General features: G+C 40.1%; 1 protein-coding gene across 3 annotated transcripts in view; it reads left to right on the forward strand.

The window, feature by feature from the left end:
• Positions 1 to 24410, forward strand: part of LOC129763521 (glutathione hydrolase 1 proenzyme-like) — a 307297-nt gene that overhangs the window by 250682 nt on the left and 32205 nt on the right. For all 3 annotated transcript variants that reach the window (XM_055762668.1, XM_055762667.1, XM_055762666.1), the window contains one exon: positions 21680 to 21725. In XM_055762668.1, the coding sequence (XP_055618643.1) occupies positions 21680 to 21725 (46 nt within the window). The remainder of the gene's footprint in view (positions 1 to 21679; positions 21726 to 24410) is intronic.

Genomic DNA, 24410 nt, shown 5'->3' on the forward strand with positions numbered 1-24410 from the left:
TACAATTACATGGTGACAATGGCTGTTAGTCCATTTGATGTTTGCGGTAGCGAAATTGATCTTTGTTCGAAACTGGAAATGGGTTTGAATGTGATGAAACGCACTCCTATATTTTCTTCTATCTATACCAAAAAAGGATCGCTGGATGTGTTTGATAAGAGCAGAACTAGAAGAAGGAATTTAACGATATAGGGCTATCTTGATTCTATCATATTTTATGTATAAAACATTTATTCCATGTAACGGAGAAACATGTTATTTGCAAGTGGTTGAAAAATCTTGAACGAGAATTGTGTCTGAGAATAATTTGATATTACAGCGCGGACTCGATTATATACAGTTTCTGATTTCTTTTCACTATATATAATCGAATCCTGTATATAATCGAATAAAAAAAAATTTTTTTTATTCGTTTTTTTTGCATGTATTTTTTTTTGTTTTAAATATAAAAGAGGAATTTGATTTTTGATTCATCCCCTTTGTTCGCGCCACGTGTAGCGAGCGCTTACGTGTTCTGACATGTCAGGACAAATAAATTGAAATCCTCCATTTTGTCAGCAACATAAATTTTCCATTCACTACCCGAAGCAAAGGCTCTCCATTTCATTCCATCGTATCACCCGCAACGTGCGAGAGCGAGATGAAATAAGTAGCAACATTACAAACGAACAGCACCCGAGCGAGCCGAGTCGAGCCGACAGGATAATCACCAACTTCCGACAAACATAAAAGCAACGCACAACGTGATTCATGATCCCAGTTATTTTCCTAACCGCCAACGACAAAGTGATTACCAAATGTTGTGTAATGAGTGAAATATAAAGAGAAAATTTGGACTCCAAAAACTTGTGTTTTTTCAATTTCCACAGTGTGCTTAGCCAGAACCATCCAACCGCAGTTAGCCCGGTTTATGCGCTAACATTTGGTCCTTCGAGCCGGATTAGCTTCTGCTACCCTGTGGAATTAGAATGAAATTCATTCACAAGTGTTTTACGTGAAATTAATTAGTTGAAAAAACATTGCGTAGCAATTGATCAACATGTGTGAAATTCTCTTGCGGTAGTGTTTCTGCGTGAAACTGCCCTTCATTTGAGAATAAAGTGTGTTGCGTGAAGTGAATAAGTTGAAAGAACATTGCGTAGCAATTGATCAACTTATTTGAAAATTTCCTGTGGTAGTGCTTCTGCGTGAAGCTGCCAAACAACGATAGATCCCTTCATTTGTGAATAGAGGTGTCGAAAGAACATTGCATTACAATTGATCGATATCCTCCTGCAATAAGTTTTTTTTGTGAACTTGTGATAAATATTATACCAGTAAGCGTCTCTCGTGGCTTGGACAACGAGGGCTTTTGTGAAAAGGAACATTTGTGGTTTTTTAACGTGAGGAACAGTGTTGAACGATTAACAAACTATACCGTAAAAAATTACGACGCAATATATCCCAAACAAAGCCACCAGTGCTGAAGGCTCTAAGACAGTGCCGACACTTACACAGTGTGCAGATGAGTCTGCAAGTTTTATAAGTTTTGTTAATTGGGAGCTCGCTGTCGATTCTGACAGCCAAATACTATTAGCGTCTTTATTTCGTCAACGTGAGCAAGCGAATCAGAAGATTGTTCGTGTGCAGGATGCTCTTATAGCTGCAAGGAACCAAGTCAGTATGGCGCAGCTGAAAACGTTTTCTAAAAATGTCGATGCGGCATACTCGGAGTTCAGTGGTATCCACAGCGAAGTAATTGCGATTATTTCCGATGAAGCGATTCAGATTCAAGAGGAAATCTACATTGACTTTGAAAGCCGTTTCAATTCAGCGTCAACCACCATCGAGGAACTACTGCAAGCTTATGTCACTGATCCAGGTGGTGTGCAGAACAACTCAGCAGGTAGTAATCAGCTTCCAGTCATAGTACATCAACAAACAGAAATACATTCGAATGAGGTAACAACTGAAGATTTTATACAAAGCATTCAACGTCTGTGGGAGATAGAAGACGTCGGATTCAGCCCATTACACACAACCGAAAAGGAAAGAACTGAAGAGCTTTTCCAGCGAACACACAGTCGTAATGAAACCGGGAGATTCATCATGCAACTTCCACTCAGAGAAACCGAAAGTGATCTAAGTAGCATCCGTCAACCAGACATCAAGCGTCAGTACTGCAGTTTCATTGATGAATATCTCAATGTTGGTCATGGTAACAAAATCGATGATGGGCAGGATCCGCCAAGTGTTCAAGTCTATTATCCTCCTGTTCATGCTGCTTTAAAACCTTCTAGTACAACAACTAAGCTTCGAGTTATGTTTAATGGAACAGCAAAATCATCTCAACATTCTTTAAACGACGTACTGAAGGAAGGTCCCACGATACAGAGCCATATTTTTTCGATGGTCCTGAGATTTAAAAAACATCGTCGTGCATTTATCACTGACATCAGCAAGATGTATCGACAAATTAATATTGATGAACATCAAACTCGCTTCCAGCGCATATTCTGGCGAAAATTTCCTTCAGAACCATTAAAGGTGTTAGAGCTCACTACTGATGTATTGTCTGGAGCTGAAAGTTACAATGAAGCAGTCCGTTTACAAGAAGAATTCCAGAAGCTGTTGGCGAGAGAAATCTGCACTACATTCGATGAACTTTCTGTGTATGGATCAGTTGAATCACTCGGAATATTGTGGGATTCAATTCCTAATAGTTTCCGATTCGAAGTCGGTGATGCTATCATTGACAAGCTTGTCACTAAGAGGTACGTTTTCTCAGAAATCGCTAGATTATTTGATCCGTTGGGACTAGTGCCTCCTGTACTAGTACTTGCTAAAATACAGATGCAACGTATTTGGACCTCCGAAATTGATTGGGGCGACATGTTCGATTCTGACTTGCTTCGAGAGGGGATTATTTTTAGAGACTCATTGTCGGAGATTGCTGAACTGCGGACGCCTATATGCATAGTTGAATCAAACTCCACTCGTATAGAAATACATGGATTTGCCGATGCTTCCATTAAGGCATGTGGGGCGTGTGTCTACCTGCGATGTTTTAAAAAGGATGGATCAGTAACAGTTAATTTACTGTGCATCAGTTCTAAAATTGTTCCGATTATCGAGATGACCATTCCCAGAAAAGAATTATATGCTGCATTACTTCTGGCTCGATTGATGGAGAAGGTTTCTGCCGCAATGAAACTATCCATTGATGATATTTGGCTGTGGTCAGATAGTCAAATTGTGTTGTGCTGGCTGAAGAAGTCGGTTCATAAATTAGAGGTTTTCCAACGCAACAGAGTTATCGAAATGAATCGCTCAACAAATAATTGCGAATGGAGACACGTTCGCACAGAATTCAACCCAGTTGATATTGTTTCGCGAAGTCAGTATCCTGTTGATCTAAAGAAGAATCGATTGTGGTGGGAAGGACCAGACTTCTTGCACCTTAGGAACTATGATGTTGAAGCAATTCCTGACATTCTTGATGAAGGTCTTCCTGGAATTAAAGAACATGTTATAGTTGTTACATCTAGCTCCACTCAATATTTACCAGTGTTTGAAAAATTCAGCAATTTCCGGAAATTACAAAGAGTCATCGCTTATGTTCAACGCTTTACTCGAAATTTACGATCAAAACCATCGGAAAGAATCAAAACCCTGTTTGTTATGGTTTCCGAAATGAGACAGTCCTTAGAATGCATCGTGAAGGTGATTCAAGGAATCGAAATTTCATTTGTGGTGAATAGTACAATCAATGGCGAAACTCTAAACAAATTATCTTCACTATGTCCGATCATAGATGAAAAAGGATTGTTACGAGTTGGTGGTCGTCTTCAAAACTCGACTCTACATAATGATGCAAAGGATCAATTACTTCTACCGCATGGTCATCCAGTTACCGAATCACTACTTCACGCATTACATGTCGGAAATCTCCACATCGGGTCATCAGGACTTATAGCTACGGTTCGCCAGAAATTTTGGTTGACAAGGGCAAAGTCAGGGATCGTCCGCAGCTGTGTTACTTGTTTTAAAATGAATCCGAAAGGCGTTCAGCAATTAATGGGCAGTTTGCCGAAAAATCGTGTGGTTCCAGCTTTGCCTTTCGAATTAACTGGTGTTGACTACGCTGGTCCAATCACTGTGAAGGAAGGGAAACATAAGCCAAAACACGTGAAGGCTTACATCGCGCTATTTGTATGTCTTACAACAAAGAATATCCATCTAGAACTGGTGACAGATCTGAGCACTGATGCCTTCCTAGCCTCCATGGATCGTTTCGTAAATCGAAGAAGTTTGGTGAAAACTATTTTTTCCGATAGTACAACGAATTTCACAGGAGCCGCTCGTGAATTGCATTTCTTGTATTCATTTCTAAAGGACGAATCATCGCAATCAAGAATTGTCAATTTTCTTCATCCAAAGGAAATCGAATGGAGTTTTATTCCGCCAAGAGCACCGAACATCGGCGGTCTATGGGAAGCCGGAATAAAAAGTGTGAAAAATCACTTGAAACGAACTCTTCAGACCGCTGTTTTAACATTTGAAGAGTTTTACACTATGCTAACCCATATTGAAGCTATACTAAATTCTCGTCCATTATATGCACATTCAGATGATCCAAATGACCCGCTGTCGATAACTCCAGCTCATCTCCAGCAAAGAAAACCGTTGGAACCAGTACCAAGACCTTCTTATTTAGACGTCCAATCAAATCGTTTATCTCGTTGGCAGTATCTCAACCGGTTACGGGACCAGTTTTGGAAACGATGGTCCAAGGAATATTTGTCCACACTACAAACTCGTGTAAAATGGTCAAGGAAACGTCCGAACATACAGCCGAACATGATAGTCATCATAGCTGAAGACAACACACCTGCCCAAACATGGAAGCTGGGAAAAATCGTAGCTGTACACCCAGACAACGAACAGTTAAGAATAATTGAAGCGAAGGAATAGTCACATTTCGCCCCGGGAGAATGTTCGCGCCACGTGTAGCGAGCGCTTACGTGTTCTGACATGTCAGGACAAATAAATTGAAATCCTCCATTTTGTCAGCAACATAAATTTTCCATTCACTACCCGAAGCAAAGGCTCTCCATTTCATTCCATCGTATCACCCGCAACGTGCGAGAGCGAGATGAAATAAGTAGCAACATTACAAACGAACAGCACCCGAGCGAGCCGAGTCGAGCCGACAGGATAATCACCAACTTCCGACAAACATAAAAGCAACGCACAACGTGATTCATGATCCCAGTTATTTTCCTAACCGCCAACGACAAAGTGATTACCAAATGTTGTGTAATGAGTGAAATATAAAGAGAAAATTTGGACTCCAAAAACTTGTGTTTTTTCAATTTCCACAGTGTGCTTAGCCAGAACCATCCAACCGCAGTTAGCCCGGTTTATGCGCTAACACCCTTAAAGTCAGGAAATACCTTTCTCACATGAAAAAAAAATTATCCAGATTCTCTCAGAGGGTGATAGACGATCATATTTGATGGAAAAATCCTTCTACGCATATGTTCGAATTTCAACAATGACAGAGTTATAGAACTTTTTTTAGTTTTGGACTCTGTTGCCTCGAACTGGCTCCACATTACAAAGTATGCTACGGAAGACGATTCTGTTGCTTTCATTTGAAAGATGAGAAAATTTGATACAGGCTATAGTAGTGGAACATCTAAAATCCATTAATTTAATGAAATGTTGTGAAAAACTTAAAAGTTAGTAATTGTATTATTATTAATGTCATCCTGATTTTTTTTATTAAACTGTATTGTTTCTATCAATCAAATTGAAGCTCTCTAACCGCTTTACAATTTGTTCTTTGACACCCAACTTCTATCTATCTTAATTTGGCTGCAATATCGATATAATTAATTCTTGGTGAAAATTCAAGCAAAATCTTCAAAAATCTTTTTACCCCACTGTATATGAATTAGTCACTTAAATTACACCTTAATGTTGAAAGGTAACATTTCTTCTTGAAATAAGTCAAATTTGAAATATAAAAAAAAAATTTTTTTCAAACTCTAATATTAGGCTAATATTAGATATTAGCTAATATTAGGAAGAAACCGCTATGCTTTATTGGATGGCCATACCGAGGAGGAACCAAATACCAAGAAAGTCAATGTTGAGAAAAAGGTGAAAGTACCACCTTATTTTACAACATCGAGAGATATAGGAACTTTGAGGTCTGAACTGCTGGCGCTGAATTTGCAGCTAGTTTTTAAAATATGCAGCATCGGGATTAAAATTACTAGTCCCACTCTGGAGCAATACAAAATAATTGGATCATACATGAAATCAAAAAATCGTGAGTTTTACACTCACGATACCCCGTCTGAAAACTCATTTGAGGTGGTGCTGCGAGGTCTTCCTGCTATTGAGTTGGAGGATATTAGAAAGGATCTGGAACAATCACACAATATTCATCCGTTGGCTGTATATCGGATGACTCGGCATAAAATACCAGACAATGGGTATTCCAATGTCTTGTACCTGATCCACATCAAGAAAGTATCAGCCAACATAACTCTTCTTCTTCTTTAATGGCGTTAACGTTCCCTGTGGAACTTTTGCCGTCTCAACGTGTTCATTAACTAGCGTCATTCATTAATACTTGGTTGAGATTTCGATGCCGAATAACACGCCTTAAATGTACTCTGGAGTGGCAAGCTCTAGAATACGCGTGACCACAGTGCAAGCCGGAAGAATTTTCTTTGACGAAAAATCCCCCGGCCAGAACGGGAATCGAACCCGAACACCCGGCATGATAGTGTGGGACGCTAACCACTCGGCCACGGTGCCAACATAACTCGCCTGAGATAAATCTGGGAGATCTTTAACATCTCGGTACAATGGGACCGATACAAACCTCAACATGGGGACATTACCCAATGTTCGAATTGCCTTGGTTTTGGCAACGGAACAAGAAACTGTCACATGAAAACTCGTTGTGGCAAGTGTGCTGCTAACCACCTAACAAGCACTTGCAGCCTTCCAGAGGAAGATCCTCGCAAGTGCGTTAACTGTGGCGAAAGTCACCAAACCACCAGCCGTAGCTGTACAAAACGTGCGGATTTTAAACGAATCCGGAAGCAAGCTACTGATAAGACGCAGAATAGGAAGAGGGTTCCAGAACTTACTGACAAAGAGTTCCCTCCAATGGTTTCTCGTACGATTCCTGTTCTTCCTTTTCCACTCCCTACAGGTCGCCCCCAAACGGCCTCTTCTAGCGAAAAGCCAAAAAAGGTGCAACCGAGCTATAGTAATATTGCAGCTATTGGTTTACCACCTACGCCAACATCTTCACCTCATTCCTCCACTACTGAGGATCTTTATAGCATGCAAGAACTTGCAACCCTGTTTCTTGAACTAGATCGACAGACTAGAAGTTGTCGCAGGAACAGGAACAAGTGCAAGTCATGCTTCATTTTTATTACAACCATGGATCGGTCATCTCTCAGGCTAATTAATTGGACTTCTTAGTGACAAACAGCATCGATGTAGCTATCGTTACCCAGACGCATCTTAAACCGAATATTAACCTTCGGGTTCCGAACTATCGTCTATTGTGAATGGATCGTACTGGTTCTGGTGGAGGGGGTGTTGCCTTAGCCATCAGAAATAACATCAGATATCGACTTTTGCCATGCCTGAAACTCAACATCATCGAAACTATAGGAGCGGAAATCACAACATCGATTGGGCCTATTATCGTGATTGCGGTCTACTATCCCAAACAGACATCAATCCGAGATGGCTCGGCGTTGCTTCTTAAAAACGATATTATCAAGCTAACACGAAGGCAGTTGAAATACGTCATCGGTGGGGACATTAATGCTCGACATCAGTCCTGGGGAAACCAAAGGAGGAATCAAAATGGAGTGACTCTAAATGATTGAAACATTGTGGACACTACAGGTTCTTAGCCCAGCAACCCCCACTCGCATTTCTCGTTCTGGAGTACATTCCAGAATTTATTTCTTCATTACCAACATGGATCACCACATCGGTGATCCTACTGCCCTTAACGAGTTCAGTTCGGATCACTTCCCAGTGAATGTTGTAGCAAGCAGGCCACAATGTAGACGCGTTTATATCGTCAAATTGGGTGGAATTCCAGCAGCTTATCCACAACAACATTGATCTCGATCAGCCTCTTGAATCTCCCGAAGATATCGAAGCAACAGTCAGCTATATTCAAACTTCAGTTATTGAGGCTCGCCAAAACCACATCCCAGAAACGATTCCGGTGAGTGACTCTGTTCAAATTGATCCAATTACTAAACATTAGATTAGACTTCGGAACCTCTATCGAAGGCAGTACCAACGTACTGGTATTCGAGAGAGGAAACGACAGTATAATCAGTTAACCTAGGTTTTCCAGGCCAGAATGATTGATCTCCGTAACAAAAAATTCTCAAAAGATATTAGTAAACTTCCGAACAACTCCAAGCCATTTTGGAGGCTCACTAAAATTCTCTTCTTCAACCTGATAATTCAGAACGATTGATAACACCTGCCGAAAAGGCAAATGCAATTGGCAACCATTTCGCTAGTTCACACAATCTTGGCCAGAACTTTACAAGTCCATTTGAAGCTTCGGTGAATGATACTGTAAGAGCTATTGACAATATCCATTCTGTACCTCAAGAGAATGAAATCATCTCGACTGAAGAGGTTGTCTCAATTATTCGCTCGTTGAAGAATATGAAGGCCCCCGGCTTCGATAGTATATTTAACATTGAGTTAAAACATCTTAGTAACAACTTATATGAAATTATGACTTCTGTCTTCAACAGACTACTGTCTTTACTTGGCTACTTCCCCTCGAGTTGGAATTGGTAAAAGTGATCCCGATACTAAAACCCGGAAAAGATCCTTCTTCAAAGAGCTATCGACTGATTAGCCTCCTCCCAGCATTTCCGAAAGTATTCGAAAAATTATATTAAAATGCATTCTTGCTTTTGCAGATGAGCACAATATATTTTTGGATGAGCAGTTTGGGTTCCGAAAAGGACACTCTACTATTCACCAGCTTCGTAGAGTATACAACATAATCAGACGAAATAAGTCAGTTTCAAAATCATCTGCCATGGCATTCCTTGATGTTTTCAATATCTACATTTCAGATATTCCGAACTCCCATCTGATGGGAAATTGTCACTATTTGCAGATGACACTGCCATCATTTACAAGAGCAGAAGTATCACAGAACTAAGATCTAAACTTCAAAGAGGATTAGACGCTTTGTCTGGATATTTCAGTAATTGGAAAATATGCATAAATGCAACAAACAATATAATATTGTTTCCCCACAAGAACACTTCAAAGCTTGTTAATGGCAGTAGTATTGAATGGTCTTTAGAAGTAGTGTATCTGGGTCTAACTTTCGATCGAAAGCTTATCTTCAGAGCACACATTGACAAAACAAACACAAAATGCAACATTTTAATCAGGTCATTGTATCCCCTGATCAATAGATACTCTCGATTATCTCTAACGAATAAACTTGCAGTATACAAACAAATAATATTTCCAGTTATCGCATATGCGATACCCGTTTGAGAGTGCTGTGCCCCAACACACAAATTAAAACTTCAACGAATACAAAACAAAATCCTTCGTATGATTCTAAACTCTCCTCCCAGAGCGCGAAATTCGGAGATACGTCTGCTGGCCGGGATTAAAACCTTGGATGAAATTATCAATAATAATTGTATGAAATTTGAACAGAGTTGCGCTCTCTATACACGGAATAATACAAAATCTGTATGATTAGGCTACCTGACTTTCTAGTCGTTACTTTTCAAGGTTATTCAATTATTCAATTGTTCTTCTCATGAAAAATAATATTTTATTAATTGTAATAGACGTGTAGAAATATTTCCTACCAATTGATGTAAACATCTTTCCGATCTGTTATGAAATGTTCGAGTTATAAATATTCGAAATACGGGTAGGGTTAGCACACAAATCGGCAGAACAAATGTATGGGAAAAAGGAAACTCTTCCAGTTTTCATGAATTTAAACCGTTTAGAGATTAGCAAATTGTAATGTATAGCATATCAAACAAATCTTAGAGAATTTCCGATTCGATTGGTGTGCAAATTATGAGAATTCTCTCACAGTGAAAATAGTTATTAACGTTAACTCTATTTCATAAAAACGTGACCGTTTTCTGTTTTGGCACCCTTCCTTCCGTAGTTCTACGTCAAAAAAAGCACTCCACAACAGTGTTTCGATAACCATCGTCCAGTATTCCGATTGCTACCGAGCAGTTAAGTGCAGTATTCGGCAATCATCGTGCAGTTTTCTTTCCACCACTAAGCGGTAACCAGCATTACATCAACCACTGCGCAATAAGAAGTAGCAGGAACAACAACAACAGCAGCAGCAGAAGAAGAATGCAGAAGCAGAAAGTACAGTTGCGTTCTCCGATGGTGCAGCAATTCCACGTGTGAACGAAATGGTGTAATCCCTTCCAGACCTTCCATTCCTTCCGTGAATGAAAATACAATTTGTTAACCAAGACACCGTTCGTTCTTCCTTCCAACGCAAAAACCCAGAGTTTCACCGCAATTATCACGAGCAGTTCATCTTTAAACTACTTTTAAGAATTTAAGTTTTATAGCGAGTGATAATTTGCAATTATTTCTGACGGGTTGCGCCTGCGCCCGAACAACAATCTTTCTGCTGCTTCAAAAATATTTGAGATAATTGTGAAAGATGCTATCTTCTTTTATGTCAAAAGCTGCATCTCTCCATCGCAACACGGTTTTATGCCGGAGCGTCATCAAATTTGTTGGAATTGGAAAACCATTGCTGTTCATAATCTTCTTCAACGACGTGACGCTCACCCTTCAGAGTGGTTGTGTGCCAATGACCTAGAAATCTACATGCATCGAAGATTGTCTTCGGCTTCAAGAAATGTTCATTCTCTTTGTTAACTGGTGTCACTTGAACAAACTTTCTGTCAGTATATCTAAATGCGTAGTAATGACTTTTCAACGAACATGGACACAGATCACATTCGACTACTCGATTGATGAAGTTGTACTGGATAGAGTTGAACAAGAAAGTGACTTGGGGATAATGTTAGACCCATAGCTTTCGTTTGATTTGCCTCAATCAATGGTAGTCACTAAAGTGAATCGGCAGCTAGGATTTATATCAAGGGTTTCGAGGGATTCTTCCGACCCGTACTGCTTAAATGCACTATACTGTTCACTTGTGCGACCAATTGTCGAGACTGCGTCTGTCGTTTGGATTCCGTACAAACTATCCTGTACCATCAGAATTGAACGTATCCAAAGAACTTTCATTCGTCGAGCCCTAAGGCATCTTCCGTGGAGAGATTCTTTCAATTTGCCTTGGTATGCTGAAAGATGTCGTTTGCTGAGTATGGACATATTAGAAAGCCGACCGAAAATTCGACAAGCAACTTATGTCGCAAAGATTTTGAAATCGACTCCTTTTACCTACTCTCACGCTTAAATCTGCGTACACCAAGCAGATCTCTCCGTTCGACGTACCTGTTGCGGCATGACCCACATCGCACTTCTTATGGACAGCACGAGCATGTTATTAGTATGATCCACACGTTTTCTGCCGTTGAGCAGCTTTTCGAGTTTGGAGAACTTTCTACTCGTTTCCAGCGACGTATTACTGGTTTTAGGCTCATATGATATTAAACCCTCTAGTTCATTAAGACATATGTCAACTTATGTAATTTTTTTTTCCCAAATATATATTTTATTAAGGCACATGTGGCGTTAGCCTGACGGGGCCGGGAGTTCAATATTTTGACAATTTTTGTCTTACATCTATGTTAGTAATATGTAACCGATTACTCGCGGTTGGCTCGAGGTTAGTATTACAAAGATTCTCATAATTGGGATGTTGCAGTCTCCAGTACTCTCTGTTTGTGTGGCCGACACGGGATACTTCCTATTGGGGTGCAACTGACCATTAATCAGCGACGCCCCCCTAGTCTGTACCTCATATCAATCGTGGTGCATCTCTCTTGACTCGAGGAATCCAGGGTAAGATGGTCACTGGGCGGTACAATCTTCAGCTCGTGTAGAGTTGTCATGAGCGGTACAACCTTTGGCTCTTGTTGAATGATCAGTGGACTGCACAACCTTTGGCCCGTGTATCTGTAAAGAGTGTGTGTATGTATTGCCGCGACTAAGTAAAAGTTTATAGATCGGATAGGAGGGATATGAAACAGGGACACAACGAAGGAAACATCATTAAACGTTGACATCGGCGTTTCTGAGGAACAGGTATAGATGAAGCAGAAGATCAGGATCACGGCTACCTGAGATATCCCGGACGGGGATATCCGATTGTCTGCCTTGTGCTCTCAGTGCTCTTGAGAGCTGAGAGCGAGCAGCATGGAACCGGATACGCGACCAGACAACATGCTCGATGTCGTGGTAGCCATCGCCACAATCACAAAGATTGTTTGCTGCGAGCCCAATGCGATAGAGATGCGCGTTTGGGTTGTAGTGATTGGACATAAGACGAGATATTACGCGAATGAAATCACGACCTACATTCAATCCCTTGAACCATGCACTCGTCGAGACCTCAGGGATAATCGTGTGTAACCAACGACCGAACTCATCTTCACTCCACATGCGCTGCCAACTTACGAGCGTGTGCTGACGAGGTATGTGGAAAAATTCATTATAAGCAATTTGCCTTTCAAAAAGTTTGCCTTCTTGTGAGGCCCAAACTCCAGACGAGAATCATCCGACACATCAGAGCACTTGTTCGCTGCGCAGGTTCACATGTCTTACCTCGAGGTTGGTCCGTAATCGAAAGAGGCCTGTGCAACAACGTGTCAGATCTTCTCGCCACTATGAAGTGTTGCCAGTATCGATAACAAAAGCCACATTATGGTGGTGCTGATTTCCCAAGTAAGCTACTCTTATCGAGGGGCATATTTAGCTCACTCACATCTTCCCTCTCCTCCATAAAAACATTTGCTAAACCATAGAAAAAAAAATCAAAACTCATAAAGTTTTCAAATTATGAAAAACTCATGCAAATCCTAAAACAATACTTCTGTCAGTGCAACACCTAAAGGCCCATTTATACGTTGCTAGTAGCTGACTTGACAATGAGCAGCTACTGACCCGGTGGACTCGCTTGACAATTGGTTGACTCGCCTTGTCCGTTCACACAGTGTGAGCTGCTGGCGAGAAACTAGATACTACGGCACGGGTTTACCAGGGATGCCAGGCGACTTTTCAAATGTCCATCAAATAGTCAGAAACAGCAATCAGGTCCGAATTTGTCAAATGATTGGTCCAAAATCGACTTCTTTATTGGCAGTTTTCATCTTAGGTTTTCAGTTGAATGTATCATCACACAATTTTATAGCAAAACAAACGCTGATCGTGTTTAAAAATACATACTTTGTGCTGAATTTCTTTGAACTGAAGGTACTATCCGAAAAAGCAGAAAGAGAAAAGGATTCGGGCCAGGAATTAGATGCAAAGAAAAGGAGCAACAAATACAATATTGAAGGAACTCTACGATGAGGATCCCCGAGATTACAGAGCAGTGTTGATAATAACACCTGAACAAGTGAAAAAACTGTTGGATTTAATTGCTCCACGAATACAACGCCAAGATACAGTCATGAGGGATGCTGTACCTGCAAGAGTTAAATTAGAAATGACATTGATGTGCCTTTGTTTTGGAATATCGTTGGGATTGTTGTCGATATTTTTTAGAATCTCGAAAACATCCATAGCTCAGATAATTCCGAAAGGATGTGATGTTATAAATGGTAGTCTAAAAGATTTTTTTTTTTAATTTTATTTATTTTGTGAAATGAAAATGATAGTCGATTTGCAGGTGCAATAAATACGCTTCAAAAATTTTAATAATGAATGAAAATGTACTTTTTTAAATCGAATATGTATTCTGTTTCTTAGAACAATACTTTTTTTTGTAAGTTGTGATCTGATAATGATTCTATATTAGAGATTCTCAAGAAAACTATCTCAAAAAGAAAGCGTGCCCCGCCAGCGTGCAAAACGAAATAACAATTATTTCGTTTAGAAACTATGAGGGTTTTATTTGTTTTTCCAATAATTTTCAAGTCTATAAATATCTTCACATATTTTCAAATATCTTAAAAATAGAGACATTTCATTACATTTGGCATCACTGATTCGAACGCTAAATTCTGTTTTTGACGTTGTGAAGCATGCAAGTGCGAGTAAATTCAAAAAACTTTGAAGTAGCTCGCACGCCGGATCACACATGACAATAACTGGCATGATGTGTTCACACGGTGTGAGTAGCTGCACTGCAGTAACTGACTAGACCGACTCGTATGCTTACTCGCACCGTCTGAACCCGGCTTAACGCAGGTCGCTTGCATTGTTATCAGCCTGAGGGCATCCGTATACTAGCACATAGGATTTGACAGCGTCAAACACGTCACTGTCACTCGCGAGAACTGCCAAACTCTCAAGCTGGTGTAAAACAAGGCACTTAACATACTACCAGGTGGGTCAAAACGTGAAGTGGTTTTCTGCAGCCATTTAAAAAATACACAAAAGTAAATTAAGACGATTGAGCACAATTTGTGGAATATACTGATACTTTATGAAATACTCATTGCTATATTCATTATATTCATTACGTTTTACGCTGCAAGCGTTTCATTTATTGTCTTTGCGTTGAAGGCACCATAATGATTTGCGCCATTTGGAAAACGAAATTAAGGACGAAATTAACACACTTCTAGAACAAAAAATAATGAATGAAAATTTACTTTTCTGTCATGATCATTACATTTCACATAAATTTTTTTTTCAAAAAACAATTCTTTTTTTAGTTAGCGAATGGGCGCACCTTGTTCCATAGATTTGCCTTGAGTTCGCCGAGTAATTTGATAGGTTTGGCAATGACAGCTAAATTTGTAGCACATCTTGACTCGCGGATCATATCCCCTTGCCCGGGGCTTGATTGTTATCGATATTCAGTGCAACCTACTTATGATGGTATTGGTCCAGCACTCGCTCATTCAGCTATTCAGCGTATCTGTCAAATCACAAAACCAAAACAAACGAGAATAACAGAATTGGAAGGGTTTTATTCGTTTTATTTCAGTGATGGCTTGGTTTATTCTCATCACTTTTATAAAAAAAAAACAATCAAATTATTTATATTTATTTACATTTCCAGTTCGAAGGATTACACAGCAAGGACGAATCATTCATGTATTCTGGTACCTTTGGCGAGTGGAACGTTGCTGTGCTGCCTAGTTCATCTGATCACCATTCTGTTTTGCTGATGTTTCAACGCCTACGCCTTTAAGGTCACGTCACTGGTGCATCTTTTTAGTTTGCGATGCATGCCGGTGCATTCCCCAGAGATTGCATCACTGATCGTAGAGTCTCATCTAGCACTAGCTTCCGTTAACTTTATATGAATCAGAAATTCAACCGCGTATACCTCTTCCAGGGACTAGATTCTTCATCAAACGGATTATCAATTCACTGTATCACCGTGAAGATGCGTCCGCGATGTTGTCACTTCCGTGGACATATTCTATGTCATAATCATACGGACTGAAACGAAGTGCCCAGCCATCTGCTCTGGTGAGGGCTCTCTTCAACTTTTTCCTAGTATCGCTTGGACGGATGCTGGTCGTCTCGATTATCTTCCCTTCCGCGTTCTCGACGAACTTCGCTGGACTGTCTCCAACTCCTTCGATAAACTGCGGAAATCTTGAAACCATTGTGCCGTGTAGGCCTCTCCCTTTGTAGCCGATTGAACGATGAAATCAACATCATGGCGTAAATTCTCGCTGTGAGTGAGTGAGTTCGTTTTTTCGAAGCAACTGGGTTCTAACGAACCGCCTTTGTTCAATGGTGCTGTAGCCGCATGCCCTAACTTTCTCCTGAAGTCTGACGTGAAAGGGAACATTCCTGCGAACGCCTCGTGTTCTGCTGCTGCGTCCGTCATAGACTGCAGGTATCGCTGGACATTGTTCACGAAGTAACAGTCGGGTTCTGCCAGGCTTAGCCACAATTTTGCTGCTCTTAAAATGAAGCTGCTCTTGAAGCTCTCAGCCCAAGCAAAGAAACAGAAGTTTTAATCGATATGCTACATTCACAATATGTTGTAGGGCTGCCGCTATTTCGAATTTTTCAACGAAGAGGTTCCATTCTTCCCACATTTTGCTGGCAGGAAAGTCCTAATGATCCCATCTCACAGTGGCTTGAATACCGTCACCACGGTCGTCACTCCAATTCTCGTCAACGTTGAGACACGTTTTGCTTACCGGTCGCGGTCATTCGTACATGCTCAACTTTTGAGTAGTTTTGATATGGTTTTCTCCAGGTGCACGATCTTCTCAGTAGTCTCTGATTTTGCTTCCTCCGGTGGTATCTCGCTGATTGCCTATGTTCGCGGTCCGAGACAACCGAATCTGAGCGTTCGTAGTGCTCTCGATCGCTATTTAGAAAGAAATCACGCTCGCCAAACTCGCGTTCTGTCGAAGCCAACCGATAGATTTGGTTCTAGGTGCCAAGCATTTTAACGCCTTTTTTATCACTGCTGTTCGACTACAGATCGACGACCGATTACCGTTACTAGTGGAGAGCGTTTTTGGGTCGCTGCTTTCACATTCGTTCGGATCCTGGTCACCCAAGCAAATCGATTTGTAGTTGTTATTCGACTCTCCTATCTCGCTATCCGAGTTACCACTAGCTTGTACGTACTTTCCTGTATTTTCTGTTTGCATTCCTCTCATGTCAGAGATTCTTTCATGGTTCTACTCGTAGCCGCAATCTGTAGTTTCACAAACCTTTTAATGTTAAAATCATTTCATTTGCTCTCTTGAATACTTTCTAGCATTTTCTCATTGAACTCCGCAGTTCACCGACAGACTGGAAACAGTCCACATCGCTTTTTCAACTCGTTATACTTTGGAATCATTCCTAATATCCAGCAACTTTTTATAGCGAACTTCACGGTGGATACAGTTCGCCTCGTCTTATCAACTCGATTTATTTTTTCTCGACCTCCGCGGTCTACCGACGGAAGTGGAAACAGTCCGCCTCGTCTTATCATCACGTTTTAATTTTTTTTATCTCCGCAGTCTACCAACGACAGTGAAAACAGTCCACCTTGTCGTCGTATAATTTTCGACCTCCGTGGTCTACCAAAGTCGGTGGAAACAGTCCAACTCGTCTTATCTACTCATTATTTTATGACCGCCGCGGTCTACCGACGAAGGTGGAAACAGTCCGCCTCGTCTTATCATCTCGTTTAAATTTGTCTCGACCTCCGCGGTCTACCAACGACGGTGGAAACAGTCCGCCTCGTCATATTAATTCGTTGAATTTTTTCTTGACCTCCGCGGTCTACCGACGACGGTGGAAACAGTCCACCTCATCTATCTCGTTGTTGTAATTTTTGTGTTACAAACAAAAAAAACTTGTATTTCCCTCCAGTTTTTGGAGGTAAGGATTGATTCGTGCTTTTCCACCAATTAATCACCGTATTTTTTTATTTTCATGCCGAGTGATTCTCGTCATGTTTAAGTAAGTCCAGGTTAAGTACAGTCCAATTATCCAGAATTGAACTCCTGGCAGGATCGCCAAAATGTAAGGCCCAAACTCTAGACGAGAATCATCCGACACATCAGAGCACTTGTTCGCTGCGCAGGTTTACATGTCTTACCTCGAGGTTGGTCCGTGATCGAAAGAGGCCTGTGCAACAACGTGTCAGATCTTCTCGCTACTATGAAGTGTTGCCAGTATCGATAACGAAAGCCACATTATGGTGGTGCTGATTTCCCAAGTAAGCTATTCTTATCGAGGGGCATATTTAGCTCACTCACACTTCTGATGCACCCACCTTAGCTAGCGAGTCCGCTTTCTCATTCCCCGGAATAGAGCAATGAGAGGGAACCCATGCTAAGGTAATCTTGAATAATTTTTCGACCAAAACACTCAATAAATGTTTTATTCTTGTTAGGAAATAAGATGAGCGTTTATCAACGTTCATTGATTGGATTGCCTCTATTGAGCTGAGACTGTCTGAAAAAATAAAATAATGGTCGATGGGTAATGTTCAATGATCCCTAGTGCGTAGTATATCGCACCCAGTTCAGCGACATACACGGAACAAGGATCTTTGAGTTTGAAAGAGGCACTGGAATTTTCATTGAAGATGCCGAAGCCAGTGGACCCGTTTATGAATGAACCGTCAGTAAAGAACATTTTATCAGATCTAACTTTCCCATATTCTGCCGAAAATATCGGCGGAATAGAATCGGAGCGTAGATGATCTGGGATTCCATGGGGGCCATGGGATTCCATGGGACCAATGATAACGCACCGGCTGGTGCTTGAAATGAACACCGGACGTCGAAGGTTTTACTGCTCGGCACACAGATGAACCGATCTGGAAACCGTACCGTTTTTCGGATGAATTAAGAAGAAGCGTTTGAATTTTGAACTGAGTTCTCTCGAGTCTACTTTTTGTATCTTATAATAATAAAAAATAAAATAAAAAATACAAAAACAACGTGCTCCGGAGTTCCCTCCACATTCCGGACAAAGAGGCGATCTTGCGTGTCCAAACCGGTGCAGATACTGCCTGAAGCAGCCGTGACTAGACAAAAACTACGTTAAGAAGAAATTCACCTCTCCAAGTTTCTTGTTCATCCAGCCCTTTAGTGTCGGTTTGAGCCTGTGCGTCCATGTACCGTTTTCAGCCGCACTTTTGCTGGCACCTAGTCATCGACTCCGCCCTCATTATTTTCTGGATTTCTCTGGTTCCCCTCCTCTTATAGCACTCGCTGTCCACCGCCAAGATGATGTCAATGGAGACCAACCTGGCTATGACACAAACCGCTTCTGATAATATGGTTCTGTATGCGCTCTCGACTCGCATCGCCATTAGCCGGTACGTACTATTCAGCTTCCTCGTGTTCCGCTAAGTTTCTTACGCCGGCTGAACCCCCGTATCGTAGTGTCGATGAGGAGACACTAGCCAAAAGGTGTCTCTTGCTGAGGATTGGGCCAGAATTGTTAGGCATGATTCTCATCAGTGCATTGATTGCTTTCGTTGCCTTTTTATAAACGTAGTCGACGTGACTTTTGAAGTTCAGTCGATCATCGATCTGCACCCCCAGGTATTTTGAATTTCGCTTCGAAGTTATCGAGTGCTCTCCAATGGTGATTTCCCGTTGCACCGTCCTGCGGTTGCTGACAATCAGCATTTCCGTCGTGTGTGCTATCTGTAGGTTGCATCCATCTTTGATATCCTGTAACCAATCTTTCAGTTATCCTACCCAGTACCGTAAACAATCCACCCATGACGTTTACTCCTCTATCAGCTTCACTCTCGTCTGACACACTTCATGTATTTTACGCAGTGTTGTGTAGACATTCTTATCAGGATGCCTCAATATCTTTCACATTATCTGGCTACTGGGGTACACCACCATAGCATTGTTTTCATGAAAAAAACGATAATGTCCCAAAGCGTCGATTTTTGACAAAAAAAATTTTTCGAGATGACAGTAGATCTCGACCTTTCATGCAATTTGAAGACACTTGGCATCAAATTTTTTTTTCGAAAACCTCGATTCCCCTTGGGTGATTTTACAGTTTTCAAAAAACTCAAATTTCGACCGCTGTGCGACACTAGAAATGAAGTCCGATTGAGCTTATATTTTGCACATGGTAGTTTTTCGTGGGAATCAACATTTTTGATCAAGTTCGCTTTGAAAATTCGAGATGGTCATTTTCATTGGCACTCTAATGAACATTATACAATTTGGAGGATAATAAGAAAACCTGTTTATGGTTTATTTTGTTGCATTGATACGACTTTAACACTCCTATACTCGCGCATTGATCTGTCAGACCGAGAAATCAATAATTCGTTCATTTCTCAGAAAATATCAACACTACGACTTTGCGATTCTCTCTAGCTTCGTTATTCGTCGTTCGTCATCGTTTAGCGTATCGCATGTGTTGGTACAAAGGGAATGTGTGCCACTTTTTTTACACTTTCGATTTGACACACCGACGTGAGTATAGGAGTAACTTTTTTTGACAAGTGCCTTTTTTCATATTCTAGAATATTGTTGAATGAAATGTTAGAGGCGTGGAATTTTTATTGAATATAATGTATAAGATCATTACCGGACTATTCTTATATGATTTCAGTCCATTTTGTAACTGGATTGAACGGATCCATTTATTAACTATTCGTCGTTAGATTCATGCGTTCAAAAGCAAAATATAAATGTTTGACTTTCGTATAGTTATTCGCTAAATATAATGGTCCTACATATACGTAATTGTGAGATAATTTCACTTGTGGAAGAATTGTAAACAGTAAACTATTAACTAATCGGTGGCTTATGGTAATTTTTAACAGTTACAGTTTTTGGGATATTTTTTTTATAATGAACAATATCGACAAGAAAACAAGAAAAAGAAAAGGAAGTTTCTAGAAATCCTTTTATATCATCTTTTTATGCCCCATCTAAAAAAAAGGCATTAATTCTTAGTTTACCAAGAATACAGAGACAAAGAATATTGGAAATATGCGAGCTTTATATTCCAGAACCTTTATCATCTGGTGATTATCTAGAAGGTCGTTATACACTCTTCTCTTCGATAAAAGACCCCAAAAATACGCAACAACTACATGAAATGTAAAAAATATGTTTGTTTCGAGCATGCAGTTATGCTATGTTCTGATTCTAACTCCAATGAAACCACAATCGATTAATACGTTTTTATGTTATTTTACAGCTCTTTATACTTCCATGAATTATATTCAGTTGCTTACTTTTAATTAATAACAGAGAAAAATTCGAATTTCGTTATTTGTGGCTATTAAAACATAGTAGAGACAAAGAAAACATATTTTTTGGAGTTTTTTTCAATTTAATAATACCCTCTTCTTCAAATAAATGCCAATAAAGCCTGAAAAATACACAATGGCAACATTACAGAGAAGTTCAATTTTCGGTCTGTGATCCCGTGCGCGAGTATCTTCTTCTTGGATGGCACTAACGTTCCAGTGGAACTTTTACCTTCTCAACGTAGCATTACTTGCGTCATTTTCATTAGTAGTACTTAGTTGAGATTTCTATGCCGAATAACACGCCTTGATGTACTCTGGAGTGGCAAGCTCTAGAATACGCGTGACTACAGTGCAAGACGGCAGAAGTTTCTTTGACGAAAAATCCCCCGGCCAGAACGGGAATCGAACCCGAACCCCCGGCATGATAGCCCCCGCTGACTGTATTCTTTTTATCGCCAGAAAGTTTGATCGTGTTGGCCTGTTAGTGCAAAAGCCGACCCAACTAAATCGATATAATGTGCGCATATGTACATCTCTCCATACTGATTAAGTAGGCTGATCAAACTATCGGCCGTAAATAGTCTGCAGCCTGCGGGGGCTCTTATTCCTCTTACGCGCTTTCGGTCGCGAACACACAGCCTCATCTAATGATAATTATAATCGCGTGATTCTCCGTCGAGAATACAGTGATTCGAATAGATTTGTATTTAATAGATGAATATTGGGTTGATGAAAAAAGATCACGAAAACGAGATTGTTCCATTCATACAATTAATAAACTTTTTTTTTCTGTACTTCCAGGACCTACAGGAGATGCCGTTTCAGTTACGAGTTCAGTTAATTTTTAGTAAGTAAATTGTGACTCGACATCATTGTTCTGAATAGTTGTTCTGTTATTTTGAGTTACGAAGATTTTCTCGGAGTCGTTTCTTCGTGTTACTCCATGATATAAGGTTACCATTATTTTTACGAAAGCTTCAAAACTTTATTCAGTATAGCTATGATTATCCGATTCAAGTCAAATATGCACCGTTTGATTCAATAATTTGTTGTCATTTTGAAGGTTTCATCATAGCTCGGTTTTAAAAACTCTCTTTCCTATTTGCAAGAAACTTGTCGAATTTCGCAAGGTTATATTGAAGTGGTTTCTTCCAGCAAAATCATTCGCCTCGGATGGGAACAGATTCCAATGACTTGGTGCCAGGTTCGATTTATAAGTAGAGTACGTAAGAACCATACAACCAAACCACTGGAGCTGTTGGGGAGTCGCTATCGATGTGTGTGACATGGCCCTTGATAATATAGATTCCTCTTCTATTGGCCAAAGCTACCTACTTTAGAACTACTCACTTTAAAGCGGTTGCTCCCATCAAAATGTCGCTTTATCGGCAGTCCCGGCCCAAATTGAGAGTTTTGCTGGAGTGGAGCACTTCATAGTAGATGATTTCCTGTCAAACCTATTGAAAAACCTTCCAGATCGTCAAGCCTGTCAACCGTTGCCGCCAGTTCATCGCGTTTCAACCACGATTATTTTCCTTGACGCTGTTATGAGCGATCCGCTTTGCATCACCAGTTACCATCCGCTTCAGAAATCGGTAGATTTTCTTGAGATTCAGCAGCGATACGTAAATGGAAATTCAGCCCATGATTTTTTTACAACGTCATCTCAGACACCGCTGTATCGAGCTTCTTTCTTTATCTAGTCTTATTCAAGCTGTTTTTCCAGACTTATTCAATCTTCGAGGTTTATTTTTGACTTTAAAAATTACCGGACCGGAATCGATGATACCAAAATTGCGCACGATCGACTGTTAGAGAATTTGGATCAGAAATATCGTCCACAATTTCTACCGCCTGGCTTACATTTTCGCCTTTGTAAAAATAACTGTAAGTGTACGGAATTTTATGCGTAATTTTACCCTTCTTACGTTCAATTTGTCCCATCCACTCTAAGAGTAAAGAAAACCAAAAAGAAAGTCACATGGAGTAATATCCACGGAATAAGGGGATGTGGACTTGTTCAACCTCCAGCCAGTCTTTCGTGTTTCTCATAAAACATTACGTACGAGACGAACAATGTTCACGCTGTTGTCGCAGTTTTATGTTTGCAGACAAATATAATTTTTTCATACCTGTGCTTGAAAACGTGACATGTTTGTATTCGTAGTATGTTTGGATAAACAATGTTTGATCCCAGTGTTTCACATGATGTTCAAACATGGTGTACAGTTTCTTTTGCATTTTCACCCCAGGCAACGGCAGCGTGTAGAGTAGAAGAAGCGAATCCCAGCAAACATTAAATCGTATAATATTGCATGTGCCAAGTCTTACAAGAAATCCGAATAAATCATAATCGCATATAATATCAATCAAAGTATGTATCGTGTATATTTGAAATCGCATAAAATGTAAAAACTCGATTTTAAATACCAAATTATCAAATTAAGTCGCAATTCGGTATAATAAACATCAATTTTATGATGCACATTGTCGTAAATTATATTTAATCTGCATCATATGCGTATATTACGCTGATGCAGTTTGTGTGTTCTATAAGCGTATAATTTAAATCGATTTAGTACTGTAGTGAATCGTGTTGCATGCTGAAGAAAATCATGAAACAGTGAATCGTATTAGATCCTAATAAAGAGCATATTACATCATATTGAAATGTCAATGAAATGCTGATGCACTCGAAAGTTTTAACCGCTGTTGAACTAAATTTCAGATAGCCGCGCGAGATAGAACCCACATCGGAGCAGTTTTCACCAAACATCAATCTGTGCCATTTCAAACATTCATATTCCACTCCCAACAGAAGTCAATCAAACAATTATTATTTCTACAAACATAAATACTCATATATAAAAATGGTGATTCGTGAGGCTATAATAAACATTTCACGAAAATATTTTGCGCCATTTGTTTTTTTTCTATGTCTGTAATAAATCGTATATGGGTATGACAAAAGTCGTATTTGGTGCTTTGACAATTCATGAATATATTCATATTAGATCGCAATCCAATTTCAACATAATCGTTATTATAGCCGGTCAAAGTTACATATTCATCCAAACAAATTCGGTAAGCATTTGCCATGTATGTATATGGCCTCCACTTTTGCATGCATATGCCAGTTAGGCGCATTATATGCCAACCAAATTTTAGGGCATATGATGTTATATGTACGCTTGTTATGCGATTTAATGTTTGCTGGGATTGGACACCACACCACCTCCACTCAAAATACGGTGTGTTGGTGTGTTGACTTGGAAAAAGTGCTTCCCTATCATGACAATGGGTGCTTCGTCTAAATTTTGGGGAATCGAAGGACGCATCATGTGTATCCGAAACAGCATAAAATGCAAAAACACGATATCATTGATGGATTAAGTCGTATATCGGTATAACTATCATCGTAGTATTGCGATATGCAGTAAGGACCGTATCGTTATTTATGGGTACGCCTTAGAGTCTCCGTCTGAAAAAGACTATAGCTTGTTTTGACAGCTGTTTATTTTTCTCCTGTTGT

This window comes from Toxorhynchites rutilus, chromosome 1, assembly GCF_029784135.1.
Source record: "Toxorhynchites rutilus septentrionalis strain SRP chromosome 1, ASM2978413v1, whole genome shotgun sequence".
NCBI lineage: Eukaryota > Metazoa > Arthropoda > Insecta > Diptera > Culicidae > Toxorhynchites > Toxorhynchites rutilus.